Below are 15483 nucleotides of genomic sequence, written 5' to 3'. Positions count from 1 at the left end.
ACAACATGTATGGTTAAGCATGCAGAATCCACACAAAGAAGAAGCCAGGATCTTCTTTCACCAGGGGAGCAGTGCCATGAACTGCACCACCACAAAGTTCCCAAACTAAAAAGATTTATGAGAAACAGCATCATACATGCAGTCAAACATGGTGGCAGAACCTGGAATACCTGCAGCAAATCCTAAAACAGAATGTCCGACCCTCAGTTTACGACTATGAAAGGCACTTTGGTTAACTGACTCAGGCTATGTACATATGTACATTACATGACACTTTTTACCAGTAGACCACTTTCTACTAGTGTAGTTCAGGTTGTATGATCCATTTGTTTCAGAAAGTATTACACTTTTTAAACCACACAGCTTTACCGTGTGGAGCAGCTTTTACCATCTTTAGTTTGAGAGTTAAAACTTAAAAAAAGCTACGAAACGTTGCACTAAGTTTCTCTCGAGTGGAAGATCTGTGCCTTTCGTGTTCCAGGTAGTGTTACACATGCATGACTCAGTCTGTCTGTGATGTTGAACCCAGAGGTGTGTGTCATTCCACCAAATCTAGGAAGCTGACAACTTCCAAGGAGAGGTGAGAGGGCATTCTGTGGAGGCAAAGCAACAACTACAGCTTACACTGGGGGATGAATCATCAGCTGTGACAAAAAGCCCATAAACTCTGTGCTGGTTGAGTCTCAGGATGAGTCAGTGAGTTTCATTATGAGGAATTCTATGATGGCAGAGGCTTCAGGATATAACTATAACTTAACACCCTTCAGTTTTTACCTTGTGTAGCCACTTTAAGACAAATCAGGACGAAAGAGTGACGTTAGTAACTTTGACACTAATGTCTTCAACTACCATCCGAACAGAGAAAGCAGATGTCAGATTATCCTACCAAAGCAAGATGAAAATAATTTATATTCTAAACCAACTGATCTGATGTTTCTTGTTCTCCTCTCAGCTCCTGTGCACGGTGGTGGCTGACATCTCAGCCCGAGCTTTGACCACATCCACCGCAGACGACCAGCCCCTCCTCTCTCCACGCCACTATCAGCACACAGACCGGGACTCTGGCACCCAGCTGGTCTGTGACAAGTGCCCAGCAGGCACCTACGTCTCCGTCCACTGCTCTCCGACAACAGTGAGGGAGTGCAGCCCCTGCCCCAGTGGCACCTTCACACGGGGCGAGAACGGCGTCCAGCAATGCCACCGCTGTCGGGCTCCGTGTCCCGCAGGCTTCATCGAGAAGGCGCCGTGCATGGCCACCCAGGACCGAGTCTGCACCTGTCCGCCCAACACATTCCTGTTGAAGAGCGGTGGTCTGGAGTGCAAGCCCCACTCCCTGTGCCCACCCGGGACCCGGGTGAAAAGGCGCGGCAACGAAAAGGAAGACGTTCTCTGCAAGCCGTGCACGAAGGGCACGTTTTCTCAGGTGGAATCCAGCGCCATGAGTTGCAGAAATCACACAGACTGCAAAGCTCTGGCAAGGCTGCTGTTGACACCAGGGACAAGACAAACGGATAACGTGTGTGGACCCCCTTCTGCCACTTTGTCATCTGTCCCCCCGACCACTCCACTGGGGCCTGCACAGGCTGTGTTTGTTCAGGAGACGATGATGTCATCGGTCTCCCCATCATTGAATGGGCATGAACGTAAAGGTGAGGCGGCCATCATGCACTTCTCTTTTGTTGAGAAGAATTCCTATTCAGATTAACTTCCTGTTTTTTTTTGTTGTTGTTTTTTTGTTTTTTTTGTCTCAGTAAAATCAAATCCCTAGAGGAGAAATGACATGAAACATAAGTGACTGCATTTGCTAAGAAAACTTGTTTGAAGAATTAAAAGTGTGGAAGTTTTAAGGTTCACTTACCACTAAGAAAATGACCACAAACAGTGGAGTGTTTTAGTTCAAAGCCTATTTATGTTAAAATGGCCCAGTCAAAGTCTAAACCTGAAAATGAAAAACTGCAACGAGACTTGGAAATAGACTCTTGCGTATTCTCTACATAATCGTTGGCTGACATGAAGCTATTTTGAAAAGAAAAACCTTCCGTGTCCAAATGTGAACCAGTAGCGACATTCCAGCAAGTGCCGACAGCTGTTGCTGGAGTTAAAGCTGACTTTACAAAGTCTTGACTTAGGAAGGGCTTCATAAAAATGTATGTCACATTTTTGTTAGTAAAAAAAAGCTTAATACTATAATACTATGTGTGAGCTAATTTGCTATTACATAAAATCCCAGCAAAGCACATTGAGGCCTGTTGTTGCACATGAAGAAATGTGGAAACATTTTGAAAACTGTTACATGGCTGCAGGTTATGTATTTTTTTGAAGTGCTGCATCCTCATTGCACAAATGCCCCCCCCCACCCCTCCACTGTCTCATCCAGGCTAGAATTCTCATAGGTGGGATATCTGTTGGCACGGAAACAGCAGGCTGCCCCTGTATGCCAGGAATGATTGCATTTTCAAGGGGACTCAAGGTTGTTTCTGTCCTCTTGTTTCATCTTTCTTCTTTTCTTTTTCTCCTGTTGGTAGAGAAAAAACCCTCGGTAGTTCCCCTACATTTTCCCGTTGGTTTGCCGGACTCGTCATGTCCTTACCCGTTCTTACGTCATGCTCGTCTGAGCCAGCCAAGCAGTCATTTCTCAGAATCAACCATCCATAACTAGCATACCTCTCCTCCACTAAACCCCCCACAGCCATAATACTGTCACTGCTGTTTGTGTTGGCAGGGGATCGATGGCCTTTGAGCCAGTTAATTTGACACCGTCTGAGCTGTTAGAACCATGGGGGGGGATTGGTGGGGGCTGTTAGCTTACACCTGCTATTTACCGATGGTAGAGGAGGGGGTGGGTGGTCACCCTCATTCAGAAAGGAGAGGAAGATTAGATTGAGTTGTAAAGTTTCTGTAGAGGAAGTCAGTTTGTTCCTTTTTTTTTCTATAACTCAGATAATTGGAGGTTACATCACACATCTCCTAGCAACCAGAAATGTTCAGCAGAGATGTTACATTGATTGTTATATCCACCTTACACAGTGTGGGCTGCAGGCTTTTCCAGGCCCTTTAAGCCAGAGCCGAGACTTTAACTTGGTGATTTCAATTCATTAAATACATGGAATTTAACACGGAAAATTTTTTAAATGCAATTTGGTCGTTTACGTACAAAAGCCCAGAGGAGGAACCTTTGTATTGTGTTTCTGGTACGCCTGTAAATCTAACGCACAAGCAACATTTGCAAACAACACTGACGGACGACAAAGCTGCTTCTCTTGGCCTTCTGGAGGTTAACAATATTTTCAAAAAACAATCTGATTGGACTCTGGAAATGTTGTGCTAAAAACAATTAGCTTATCAGTGAATCTTTTGTAGCTTAAAATAGTGTTAGAACAAGTAAAAGTCGAAACATGATTGGTGCCTCCAACGTCCTGTCTGTCTAAATAATCAGCTCCAGTAACATTAAAAAAACCAAAGTATGCAGTTGATTTTTCAGTATTAAAGTTTAATACTGAAAAATCAACTGTAATTTTCATAGTGGCAGATTAAAGAAAAGTAAGAAAGAAAAAGATATGCGCTTTGGCCGCTCCAAATTAAATTGTTGATGAGATTTGTTTGTTCAACCCATCATAGATGAATTTATTAGATTGATTTACTGCTTAAATATATATCCAAGCTGATCTTTTTACACTATAGAATGATTATGCAACTAACTTCCATAACTTTTAAAAACTTGCATTAGATGCATTTTAAATGAATTTTCTCTAGTCCACTTGGAGTCAAACTGTTATATACATGACACTTTCAGTCACATTTAGACATATGTACATGCTCAGCATGTACGCTTCTGCCTGTCAACTATAAATGCCCGCAGCATAACAAATAACTCATGATAATAATAATAGCAATACATCAATACCAAGCCAAAGGTATTTTTTATTGACATATTTATGTGGTTAGCCCTGAAAACTAATTGGATTACTGTCAGTAGACTCAATTTGGACTAAAAGCTCTTAGCTTTGTCCTTTGAGACTCATAAATCTGGAGCCAAGCAGTTGTCCAATAAATAGAAATTACTTAGTTTTACACTGCTGGCACAATTAATGCAAAGTTCTCCATTATGGGACATCTGCCACACTGGTTTTCACTTCAACTTCTTTTGATTGAGTTGATACTTTTTTTCTTACAGTTTTTGGTTAGGAAGATAATCAAGCCACATAACCTGTCATACATTTGACAGCTACATATTCAGAAGCGTGTATGTATAAAGCCAAAGACTCTGAAATGCCCCAACACCTTCTGTTTCCCTGTGTTTGTCACTGAGCGCTTTCTCTCCCTGCTTTAGAGTTCTGGTCAAAATGTCACTTTTAATTTATGGATTAGAGTCACACCTGGGCAATGTTCTGCTGATGAGAGGATAAATAGGATTATTACACATCTGAATGACAATTTAGAGATTATGCAACTCAGCTCCCATCATCATTAGGGGTGCTGAAGCACAGAAAGCAGCAGGGAGGTGCTGGAGATTGCATCGATAATCAATGGCAGGAAGTGACGCACTGACATTGACAAACCACTTTTTCTTTTCCATGCCTGGAGAACACTAACTCTGCAGCTGTTGTTAGTGTTGGGTGCAACACACCACCCTAACTGCCCCTCACCTAACTGATGAGTCCAGCACTGACTGTGAAGTGTCGGTCAGGACGACTTTTCAAACTGTTCCTTCGGCTGAGTCGAATCCTGATTAGGTGTCCCCTGGCTTCAATTTAATCAACAAGCAGACTGTGGTGTGAGCAATTTTGGACTTCATCTGCTGTGTGATTACCAGCCGGGGCACATTGGGGCTGGAGCAAAGCAGTGGGAGCAGACAGAGATTAAGGGTCCTTGCAGTCCAGGGAACCCAGCTGCAGCTTGATGGTTCATATTTTGTGTGACGCGTGTGTTTTGTTGTCTCCAAATTTAACTTCTGGGGACAAGCTAATTGGCATTACAGTTATCTTTTTCTTTTTTTTAGTTTTTTACTCTGCAGTGATGGTACAAATTTGAAATCATTCTCTTGCAAAGCCTGAAATGTACACTCAGTAGCCACAGGGTATCATCCTGCCGCACTAAAGGAACTCAATGCATTGATGCACCTCAATTCGAACATCAGAACGAAAAAAAAAGAGGTTTCAATTGACTCAATGTGGCATAGTTTCCTGCTTTGAGGAGACGATGAGCAAAATTTGTTTAAATAGCAGAAAGACAGCAGTAGTTTAAATGACCACTATTGAAACCAAGCTATGTGGAACCATCTCTGAACATACAATATGTAGACCTTTTGAAGCAAGTTGCAACTTGCACCGGTTAATTTTAGGAGCTTGGGGCAAAAAAATAATAATCAGGCTTCCCAAAACTGGACAACAGGAGATTGGAAAAAGTTCTTCTTTCTCAATTGTTGCTAAGGGTTGCTTTATACCAATCAAACGTCACTTAAGCACAACACCCTACCTGAGTATTTTTATTAACCTGTAGAGTGACACCTTTTCCTGATTAAGTATCAGATATTTCTCCATAGCAGTGGTCTCAAACTCCAGTCCTCAAAGGCTGGTGTCCTGCAACCTCTAGATGTCTCTCTTCTTTTAAGTTTTATTTGTGGTTGACAAAGTTACTTAAGTGCATATACTGCCACTTACTGGACTGGAGTGAAGATGTTCTACACACTGGAATTAAATGGCTGAACTGTGTCACTAGCATGAAGCCAAGCTCTACAGAGCTCTGCTAATGAGCTAATATTGATACCAGCTGGGCTGAAAAGTTGAAAGACACAACTTTTGGAGTTTGAGACCACTGCTCTACAGTCATGTCAGCTAATTGATATCCTCAAAAAATCTAATTAAATTCACTCAATTGGACATATGCTTAACCTAGTCTATTAAAACATAAGATATCGCTATGGAACCCTGATCCATGCGAGCAATCGATGATAACCAAGAGTAAGTTCTATCCAGCACCAGCAGTCTTCCCCTATTGATTGTTTCATTTTTTTTGGGTTACTTTTTTATAAAATATGGCGCTAACCATCTCAACACCTCAGAAGTAGTAGGCTCTTCCTAAGTAAATGCTGCACACAGATAAAGGAGAAAAGAAGCTACCACTGGTTACCATGCTAGTATCCCAGATTGTTTGCTTGGATGAGGATTTCCTCCTGTAATACCTTCTGTTTTCATGATCAGGGCGAGCATATTTCAAATTGAGTGAATTTAATTCCCTATTTCTGTGTCTCTGTTGCTTCTTATCTCTTGTGTACCAGCTCTGTGTTCCTTTTCCTCATCTTATTACTATATCTTTGTCTCCATCAAATCCATTGTCAAACATCACAGATCCCTTGAGCCAGTCAGCAGCCATTCAACTGAGGAAAACTGTAGGCGGGGAAGACGGAGGAGTGGAGTTAATGCTTACCCATTCTGGCGTCCCCACCCCACCAAATCAGGAAGCGTCATGGACTCCCTTGTCAGTGGCTCGAAAGCAAGCCATGGATCTCAAGCAAGAATTGGGCAAGTCTGATGCTGATCCTGAGCCTGGGGCAAATAAACCAAGAATGGAGGGTCCAGTAGGCCCAGAAGTAGTTAGGGTTGGAACAAGCATCAGTAACGTGGTTAACTCGGGGAATGCGGGTGAAGCCTCCAACTACTACAGGCCCAACCGCAGAGGGTCACCAAGGCCGACCATGCACGATCATTTTGACATCAACGAGCACCTGCCCTGGATGATAGTTCTGTTGCTCCTGCTGGTGCTGGTCGTGATCGTGGTGTGCAGCGTCAAGAGGAGCTCTCGGGTGCTGAAGAAGGGCCCCATGCAGGACCCAAGCAGCATCATGGAGAAGGCAATTCACAAGAAGACATCTGGGACTCCAACACAGGTCAGAGAGAAGTGGATCTACTACTACTCCAATGGCCAAGGTAAGCTTGTGACTTCTTCTTTGAGTTTTAGCATTTAGCCTACTGCTTTAACTCTGATGGGTTACTTTTTAGCCATGTATAAATATCTATGTATATGTGTGCCAAACACGGAACAGGTACAAGTAGTTCCCTTTCACATAGTTGGTGCTGATGATGGATAGGAACATGTCTAACAAGTATCAACCACTCCATAGTTGGGACGTTCTCGGAATCTCACCAGTGATGCCTTAATCTGCTTCACAGTTTTAGCTTTCATGAATAAATATTGAATTCTTGCGGCACACTCGCGGTTCCACTCAAGGGTCACGACATGCATCTGCTGATGTGGAACCATCTGTTGATGTGTTTGAACTGCTGTTAGCTTCTAATCCAATCAATTGTACCCCTGAGCACATGTTGTGCAGGGCGGTGGTTACACAAATGAGGACATGACCCTGTTGTACCACCCTTCTGTTGCTGTCCTCTCTCAATGTCTACACGCAGGTTCACTTCCAGATCTCAGTTCTCAAATTTCACCTTAGCATGAACTTTCTTTTCTGCTTCCGTCACCTTCATATCGGTCCTCTTACTCTTTTCTTTTATAAAGAGGTGACCCAAAACTAAGGGACACCTCTCGGTTAATACACTCAGGTTTCCCCTTTGAAAGTTAGTGTGTATGGATGTGTGCGTGTGTGTGTAAGTGTTTGTTGTAGAGATGAAGCTGAGCCACCCGCCTCTCTCACATTGTGCTCCCTCAGTGACAGCCCACAGAGAACTGGAATAATCTGGTTTCAGCTGAACCAGGGTAGTTGTTTGGTTGGCAAGGCACATTATTGGGTCGATCGGGTCTCTTACGGGACAACAAAGAGATATATGGAGAGAAAGCAATGAGGAGAGTACACCAAACAGTACGGTGGCGTGTGTCAGTGTGAGTGTTATTGATGTATGTCAATGAAATTATGTTTCCTTGCTGTAGTTTTGCTTTGCAAGAAGATGTATAAAATTTGAAAAAAAAAAAAAAGACCCAACCAAACACAGTGATAAGAGGACTTCGGTTCCGGTCTTGTGTCTGCTGTGCTGATTGTGTTCAATGGTTTAGAGTTGCTTCTATAGTGCACTGTCAAAATATATGCACAAACCACAAATTTTACCGTCTTCACATTTTATGTGATGGACAAAGTAAAGCATATGTTCGCAGCAGTAGGAAAGTCACATACTCTTGAAAATTTGTTCAAATTAATTCACTTAGCCAGGTCTTTATAAAAACGAATATCTCTGTGACATTGTTTACAATATTATTATTGTTTGAAATAACATCATACACATGGGACCGGCTTCAGAAAAGTTTTCAGTTGCACAAATCCGCCCTTGAACATTGTTTTAAACATGCCAAACCCATAGGGGGCAGCGTAGCACAAAGCTAAAACCTACACCAGCCAATCAGAGTGCTTCAAAACAACAACAACTTCCTGTCAGGAATTAAACATGGTGCCAGGAGGCTCATTTGCGTCGACAGATATGTAGGTTTAACTACTTTTAAATAGCATTTTAGACAATATAGTTATTAAAACACGTGAACTGGGAATCATGCCAAAGCAATAAAGTGAATAAATACAGATTTTTCTCAAATGTAGATGTGGCTGGGTGTGGACATGGCAATATAATAAAAGGAAGTTGACTAATGTCTGAAACACTTTTGAGATTTTTATTTTAAAAATCTATTTAATACACGTTTTCCATTTCACTTCTCAATCAAGCAACAATCTATGTTAGTCTACCTTTTCCAATAGCGATAAAATATGTTGTGTAAAATAGGAAAAAAAATCTGTAAAAATATCAAAAGTACCAAAACCCTTGCAAAGTATCGATCAGTAATATTGAAAGTGTGACCTGATGAAATGTGTTTGTGTCACAATGAAAACTGAGTATTAGCAAAGGAAAAGCTTTGGAGGAATTGTTTTCCACCTCAACCTTTCTCTTTATTGCACTCGTGTGTTTTCCCGATGTGTGTTCTCTCCTGATGAGTAATGCCGTGCCCATATGCATGCACTTATGTGGAGCTATATGTATGCACATGCAACTCAAACAGCTAGTTTACGCTGCTATTTACTCTCTGGAACATAAAACGAAACTGCTTCTTAATCCTTCCAAGGTGCGTGGCTGGCTCCCCTTGAAGGTTGTAATCCACCTTTACTAGAGCAGTTAAAGCAGTCGGGCAATAAAGGCGAAAAGAAGGGGAAATGTTCAAGCATGGATCACACACATGCACCGCTTGGCATTCGCTCAGAGCCGGCCAGGAAATGGTGAAAAATGCTACTTCTCCACAGTAAGGCCAGGCAGGGCTTTCCGGGGCCCCGGGCCAGGTTTGTGTTGCTCTGGTGAGGGTGGAGCCGTCACACAAAAGGAATCACAAAAATGTCTCATAAAGGTTACATTCAAGACGTTTACAAGCCCTGAAACTTTTGAACATTTTCCCTCAACTAAACTCTACGATATGTTAATTTCCTCTGTGTACCTTCCTTATTGTAGCTATATAGTAATAAAAAAGAACATTAATGTTGTCATTTGATTCTCCTCGGGTGTATCTTGAGGCTCCATAGCAACTGGACGAGTGTAGCCATCTAATGCAGAATCTGTTTGGTTGATGATTGATTAAAAGGTAGTCGCATGAAGTTAGATTTTCAAATTATATTCAAAATCACTTTTGTAAACGTTTTTGCTCAATTAACTCGTTATGTGCTTTACTGAAGGGATAGTACTTACGGGTTTTTGATTTGAACAAAAATGAAATTTTGCAACAAATTGATTATATTTGACACTTTATTTTGACCCCAAATCACAACTATCCTTGATTTCCAAACTTTTTTAGACATTGTGATAAACACTGAACAAATTATCTTCGGCAAATTTGATAACCTACTGAACTTGTAACAGCCCTGGCTATCTTGCTAACATGAATGAAAAAAAAGTGATAAAAATAATAATTTGAGTGTGTTTATGGTTGAGTGAAAATTCTGAAAATTCAAAGCCAAATAAAGGCTGGTTTAAGTGGCCAATGGCAATTGCAGTGTAACTACAGATACTGATGGTCATTTAATACGTGGTGTTGTTAATCCAAAGTGCATTGACGTTTGTGTCGCTCTATGTTGTCACGGGAACCATGTAGTTTTCTAGCAACCACTATGTCTGCATATCATTCAGGTGTAGTACAACAGCCTCACCTGAGTGTTTTTCTTGAAAGTAGGATGTGTTCAAACACCAGATGGGAAACTGCTCTGTGCTGGTATAGCATTTTATCAAGTCCATAGGACTCCAAAGCTCATTGACCCATTCATACACATTCACACACCTATGGTGGTAAGCTACTGTTTAGCCACAGCTGCTCTTAGACAGTCTGACAGAAGGGAGGCTCCCGTACAATCAGCATCACCGGATCCTCTAATCACCACCAGCAGGCAAGGCGGGTGAAGTGTCTTTCACCTGTTATTCCTTCTGATGCCCATTATAGTTTCGCCAGAACCCTGGGTGTGTAAACATTGGTCCTGAATGAACTATTCCTTCTGGGTCTTTGCTAGAGAACGCATTTCACATCTTACTTTATGAAAAACACCAGCGGTGTTCGAGGTAGCAGATTAATCCTGGAAGTAAAACTCAGCACAGAGGCACCGTCATACCCTTAGGAGAAGATCAGGTGGGTGTGGTCTTGAGCTGTGTTATTTAAGGCATACAGTTCCAAAGAAAGATATGGAGGGAAACGTGAAGAAAAACAACATTGTACCTGCCCACCATCCTTCCTTGTTAAACATCCACACCTTTAATAATGCCAAGTTCCACATCCAAAGCCAGCGGGGAGCCATGTGTTTGACTACGCGGCTGTGTGCAGTAGCAGGGTGGGCTGGGGTAGCCTGGGACTGATTGCGAAGAGCAGAATTTGAGGGGGTTGTTGCCTGGTTGGAGTTTCGCAGCGCCTGCTGTGCTACCACACAGCTGCACACACATTTCATCAATTTAGTTTTGTGTGTTCCTGAATTAACGGGAGAGGACTATGTCGTGAATAATTCAACTGAATGGTATTTGTTAAGATGCTGACGCCCTGCTTCAAGTCCTGCTACAGACTAGTATGGGGTACGGAGCTGAGGCATCGTTTTGGGTCTGTTTATGTCAGTGTGGGGTTTGAAAAGTTAAAATGTGCTTAAAAAACACTATTTCTGGATAAAAGTCTGTTAATTTGTTTAAAAAGTAGTAGTAACTATACAAAAATGGTGATATAAGTAATTATTAAATACATAGATTGGTACATTAGCAATTTAGCTTGGCATGGTTAGCATGAAGTAGAGACTTTGATTGGGCATGCAAATTTTAGCATGCCCAATCAAAGTCTCTACCTCATGCTAAATTGCTAATGTTGTTAAAATTTTGCAAAACAAAACAAACTTGGCGTGGTTCCACCTACTGGTTTAGACCAAATGCTATGCTACGCAAAGATCTAAACATCTGACATCTAAACATGTCAGATGTTTAGATTATGCGTGGCTGTAATAAACAGGAAGTAGGTTAGCATGGACTTAGCCTGGTCATCGCCTTCTGTACGCAAGTCTGCTCAATTTTAATCTCACTTCCCATCTGGTAGAATTCCAACCGGAAAAGTTGAAGAACAGAAGGAGTTGTGAACGGTGACGTTGATTTTCATTCCTGTTATAGAATTTTATTCTACCTCTAGTTTAAGCAATGACAGTGCAGGAAGTGGATGGCCATGATTCCTAATATAAAATGAATTTGTTCAGGTTGACTCTTCTCTCCTTGTGGTGGAGGACAGTTGTTTGCAGCTTAGATGATTTCCTGAAAGCTTCTTGTTGTCAAACTGATGCAAACTGATGCATTACGTACACCACGGGCAAACGTTAGTGAGTGGCTAAAATAAAACCAGGCTAGCATGGAATGTGTTGCTATCGGGAAAGTTGTAACTGTTATGTCACGTCAACTAATATCGGTGTGGTTACTTGCTGTTCGCAGATGTAGAAAAAGAAATTTTAATGCTCTCCAACAGCGGAAACAGCTGGTAGGTCATGTGAGGTAAATGTTGCTACATCAGAATGTATTTTCTCTTCCGGAAAAGCCAAAAGCCACCACATGCCAGCGTAAAAGACTTTGTTGCAAAATTGAGAAGGTTTTTTCGAATTCTACTGTTTCCATCAAGCTTTCCTAATACGATACTTCAAAAATGTTTCTAAACAGCACTGATAGAAACACATTTAGTGACTCTCACACTGACGTTTTTGCTGTTGCTGTTAGGTTTCTGTGTCCACTTTGCCCTCGACGACCTGTTTTTCTTCCAAACCTCCAGTGAGATTTGATGCATCTTCTATCACAATAATCTGAAACATCTTATCTGCTCATGCCACTGTGAAAGAAAACAACAGATGCTACTGCCAAAAGCCAAAAAATGTGTACCGCCAAGTAGGATGAGTAACATTTTTGCACATTTATGAGTCAAGCGTCGATCTTGAGACCTATGTGTTATTCAGTGCAACAAATATGACAAGATCTGTCTAATTAAGTGCTTCTCATGCGAAAATCACATTTGCTTCGTCGACACACTATTGGATCACTCAGGTTGTCCCATTTAGGCATCCATTTATCACCGTAAACGGCAGATTCTCCATACAGTTAACACACAAACACATTATTCAGCACAAGCCTCAACTAAACTCAGTTTTCCTACTTACCAAACTAACACATCTGCAGTCTGACACACTGAATTTTCACGTGACTTATATAGGTCATTTAAATGAGTCCAGCTTGCTGTAGCTAGTGAAGTATGCGGAACAGGGGGGGATTTCTTTTTTGCCGCAGTGTGTGGAGGCCAGTGAGGCAGATATGACTCGACAGGCTCTCTGCCCAAAAGGCCGGCACGCGAGCTCCTCTGACCCGATGAAATATCAGCAGTATCATCTGGAGCAGAAGTAGTGGAGTGTGTGTTGCTGTGTGTGCTTTAGCTTGAAGCCATCTGGGACATAGATACACTGCTTATTGAGGTCAAATAAAACGGATGATATTGTTGAATTCTTGTAAATCATTAGTTCTGTGCATTTTTGTTTCTTCTTTGCAACAACTCAGGAATATAGTTTAGCTAGTTTGGGACCTAAATCTGTAATTTATGTTTATATTTGGAACAGTTGTGATTTCATTTGGTTTTAAGGTGATTCTTCTAAAATGTTTTTGAGCGTTTTGGGAATCAGATTAAGTGAACTTTGCTTACATCTGAGTTGTAAGAAATTATCGGTTAATGTGGGTCTTCAGTTTGGCAAGATAAAACTGGCATATGATGTTTAAAGAATCAGGTCAAATCCAATCGAACTTTAGTTTGTTTGCCTAGGTATGAATTTTTGTTTGTTTGTTTGTTTGTTTGGGGAGGTATGAATGTCCAATCGAACTGTGATGTGGACCAAAAACGTAAACTCTGGTACAAACCTCGGTATCGGTTCGGTTACAGGGAACTCCAGCACGGGTCGCAAGAAATAGCTCGTGATCTTTTACTAATGACAAAAGAGAAATCCTACAACCACTAAAATCTGATGCCACTCCATTTTTGTTTACATTTTGTGAAGAATGAAGTTGCACTCTGTGTCTTCTTCAGAGGTTCTGAGGTCATTCTTTTCAGTAGTTTTTGGTGCAGCGCCACCACAGGCCAGAAGGTGGAACAGCTTTTTTAAAGTCTTTGTCTTGTTTGACGCAGTGCAGTGTGAAAACGAACAGCAGCAACCGAAATCAGTTCAATTCTGGTCCCCAATCGAAGCGAGTCCAATGAGTATCTGGTGTAAAAACAGCCAGGAACAAACCACCTGTTGCCACCCACGGCCTTTTCTTGGAATATTTTTGTTTTGCCACATAAAAGACCGTGACAGCTTAAACCTGGGTTAAATCTTGATGCTAAAGCTAGATTTGAGCTGAGGAAAAACAGTCTTGGATGTATTTTTTGGTTGCCTCTCTAAACTTACATACCTCACATATACATAAAGACTTCCCTCTTGATTTTTGCGTTCATTAATTTCTGTGTTCATACAGTTAGGACATACATGTGATTCCTCATATGTGTCACACCCTGAGTCACGACTACGAGCTTACAGCAGTCTGATCTCTCCTCTCTAGTCTGAGCGCCTCATCCTGGATTTATGCACTTATCATGTTTGCTGCCGCAGACGGTAATCAGGGATCAACTTGATGCTCATCAAAACTGGAGAAACGCCGTGCCGTGTTGAGCCTTTCTGGATGAAATGTGTTTTCAATGAATACACAGCATTTCTTCTTCCTCGTAGGCGAGCAGCCACATCTAAACCCCGCACCAGGAAGTGCGACGCACCGTGGAGACGTGCTGTCTGGCAATCTAATGGCCAGCTCTGGGTTTGGTGGTTGCCAGAAACATAGTGTTTGTTTTCAGGGTGTGCAAGTACGGTGGGTGTGTGTGTGGCTGCGTTTTGTCCGGCAGCATATCAATTTCAGTTCAGACAATTTTATTCTCTGGTCGGATGATTTAGCGATGGCCCGTTCCTGTACCAGACCGCACACAGACAGAGGAGCTCAATTTTATGGAATAAGACACAGTATCTGTCTCATGCCATTCTGTCATGACATATTTACAGCTTCAACAGATATGTGAAAAAATATGTTGTATCAATGTGACATCCTGCAGCTTTAAATGTATTTTCTTAACCTGAAAATATGTCTTTGTTTAATAAGGTTAACAGAATCCCTGTAATCTTGGCTAATAACTAACCACCCAGATGTCGAAGTTAAATAAAACAAAGGGAGCTTCAGATAAGCAAGAATTTGTGTTTCCAGCACCTGGATGACAGGTTTTGAGGAAGTTCCAACCTGAGGAGACGGAGAAAGGTTTCAGGGTTTTTGGACTCAGTCGGCTTTTATCTGACAGTTTGTAGATAGCAAAGGGGAAGACGGAGACAGGGAGGACACACAGCTTATGGACTCTGCTGGGAGTTGAACCTTAGATATCACCGTAGTGGAATGATAACCTCTGCGTACGGTGGGAAATTGCTTGTACTTGTCTAGTTTCTGCCACTTTCTGCATTGCTGGTTGGTTGAATAACAACAACGGAGCAAATACAACACTCCTTTCTGTCAAAGCCACACATTTCAAAACGAGACATTCCTTACGTTAAATAAAGACAATCACACACGTAGCACGTGAACAGCTTATTTTCATCCGTCCGCATACGACCTTTGACCTAATGTGCTCGCTGTAGACGGAGCACAATGAGCTCATGTTTCTGCCGTCAACGGGCCTCGGTTCCCGTAACGGCGCGTGTTGAGATCTCAAGGAAGAAAGAACACATTCTTGTGAAAAGCGCTTCGAATTAATAAACCTTGACTTGGTTCTGAGAATGCCAGGCTTTCATCCTGGTAACTATGTCTCAAAATGGTCAGAAGTCCAGCTGAACAGTTCTCACAGTCTTTCTCTTCGCAACTGAAACAACAGTGTATCAAAATATTGATCCCTTTTTTTTTCTTGTGAAAGCAAGAAAAAGTGGTTTGACAGCTTTCTGCTGAAGCCGCGTCTTCT

General features: G+C 41.9%; 1 protein-coding gene across 1 annotated transcript in view; it reads left to right on the top strand.

The window, feature by feature from the left end:
- Positions 1-931: 931 nt before the first annotated feature.
- The window catches only part of tnfrsf21 (tumor necrosis factor receptor superfamily, member 21), a gene marked incomplete at its 5' end in the record, with an annotated part of 29598 nt that continues 15046 nt past the window's right edge, over positions 932-15483 (top strand). Inside the window, 2 exons of the mRNA XM_015025236.1 lie at positions 932-1649; positions 6348-6926. Of these exons, the coding sequence (XP_014880722.1) occupies positions 932-1649; positions 6348-6926 (1297 nt within the window). The remainder of the gene's footprint in view (positions 1650-6347; positions 6927-15483) is intronic.

Source organism: Poecilia latipinna, unplaced genomic scaffold, assembly GCF_001443285.1.
Source record: "Poecilia latipinna isolate Pla-1442-1.1 unplaced genomic scaffold, P_latipinna-1.0 Scaffold4013, whole genome shotgun sequence".
Taxonomy (NCBI): Eukaryota; Metazoa; Chordata; class Actinopteri; order Cyprinodontiformes; family Poeciliidae; genus Poecilia; species Poecilia latipinna.
The sequence above is the reverse complement of the archived record's forward strand: the minus strand, read 5'-3'. Positions and strand labels throughout refer to the sequence as shown.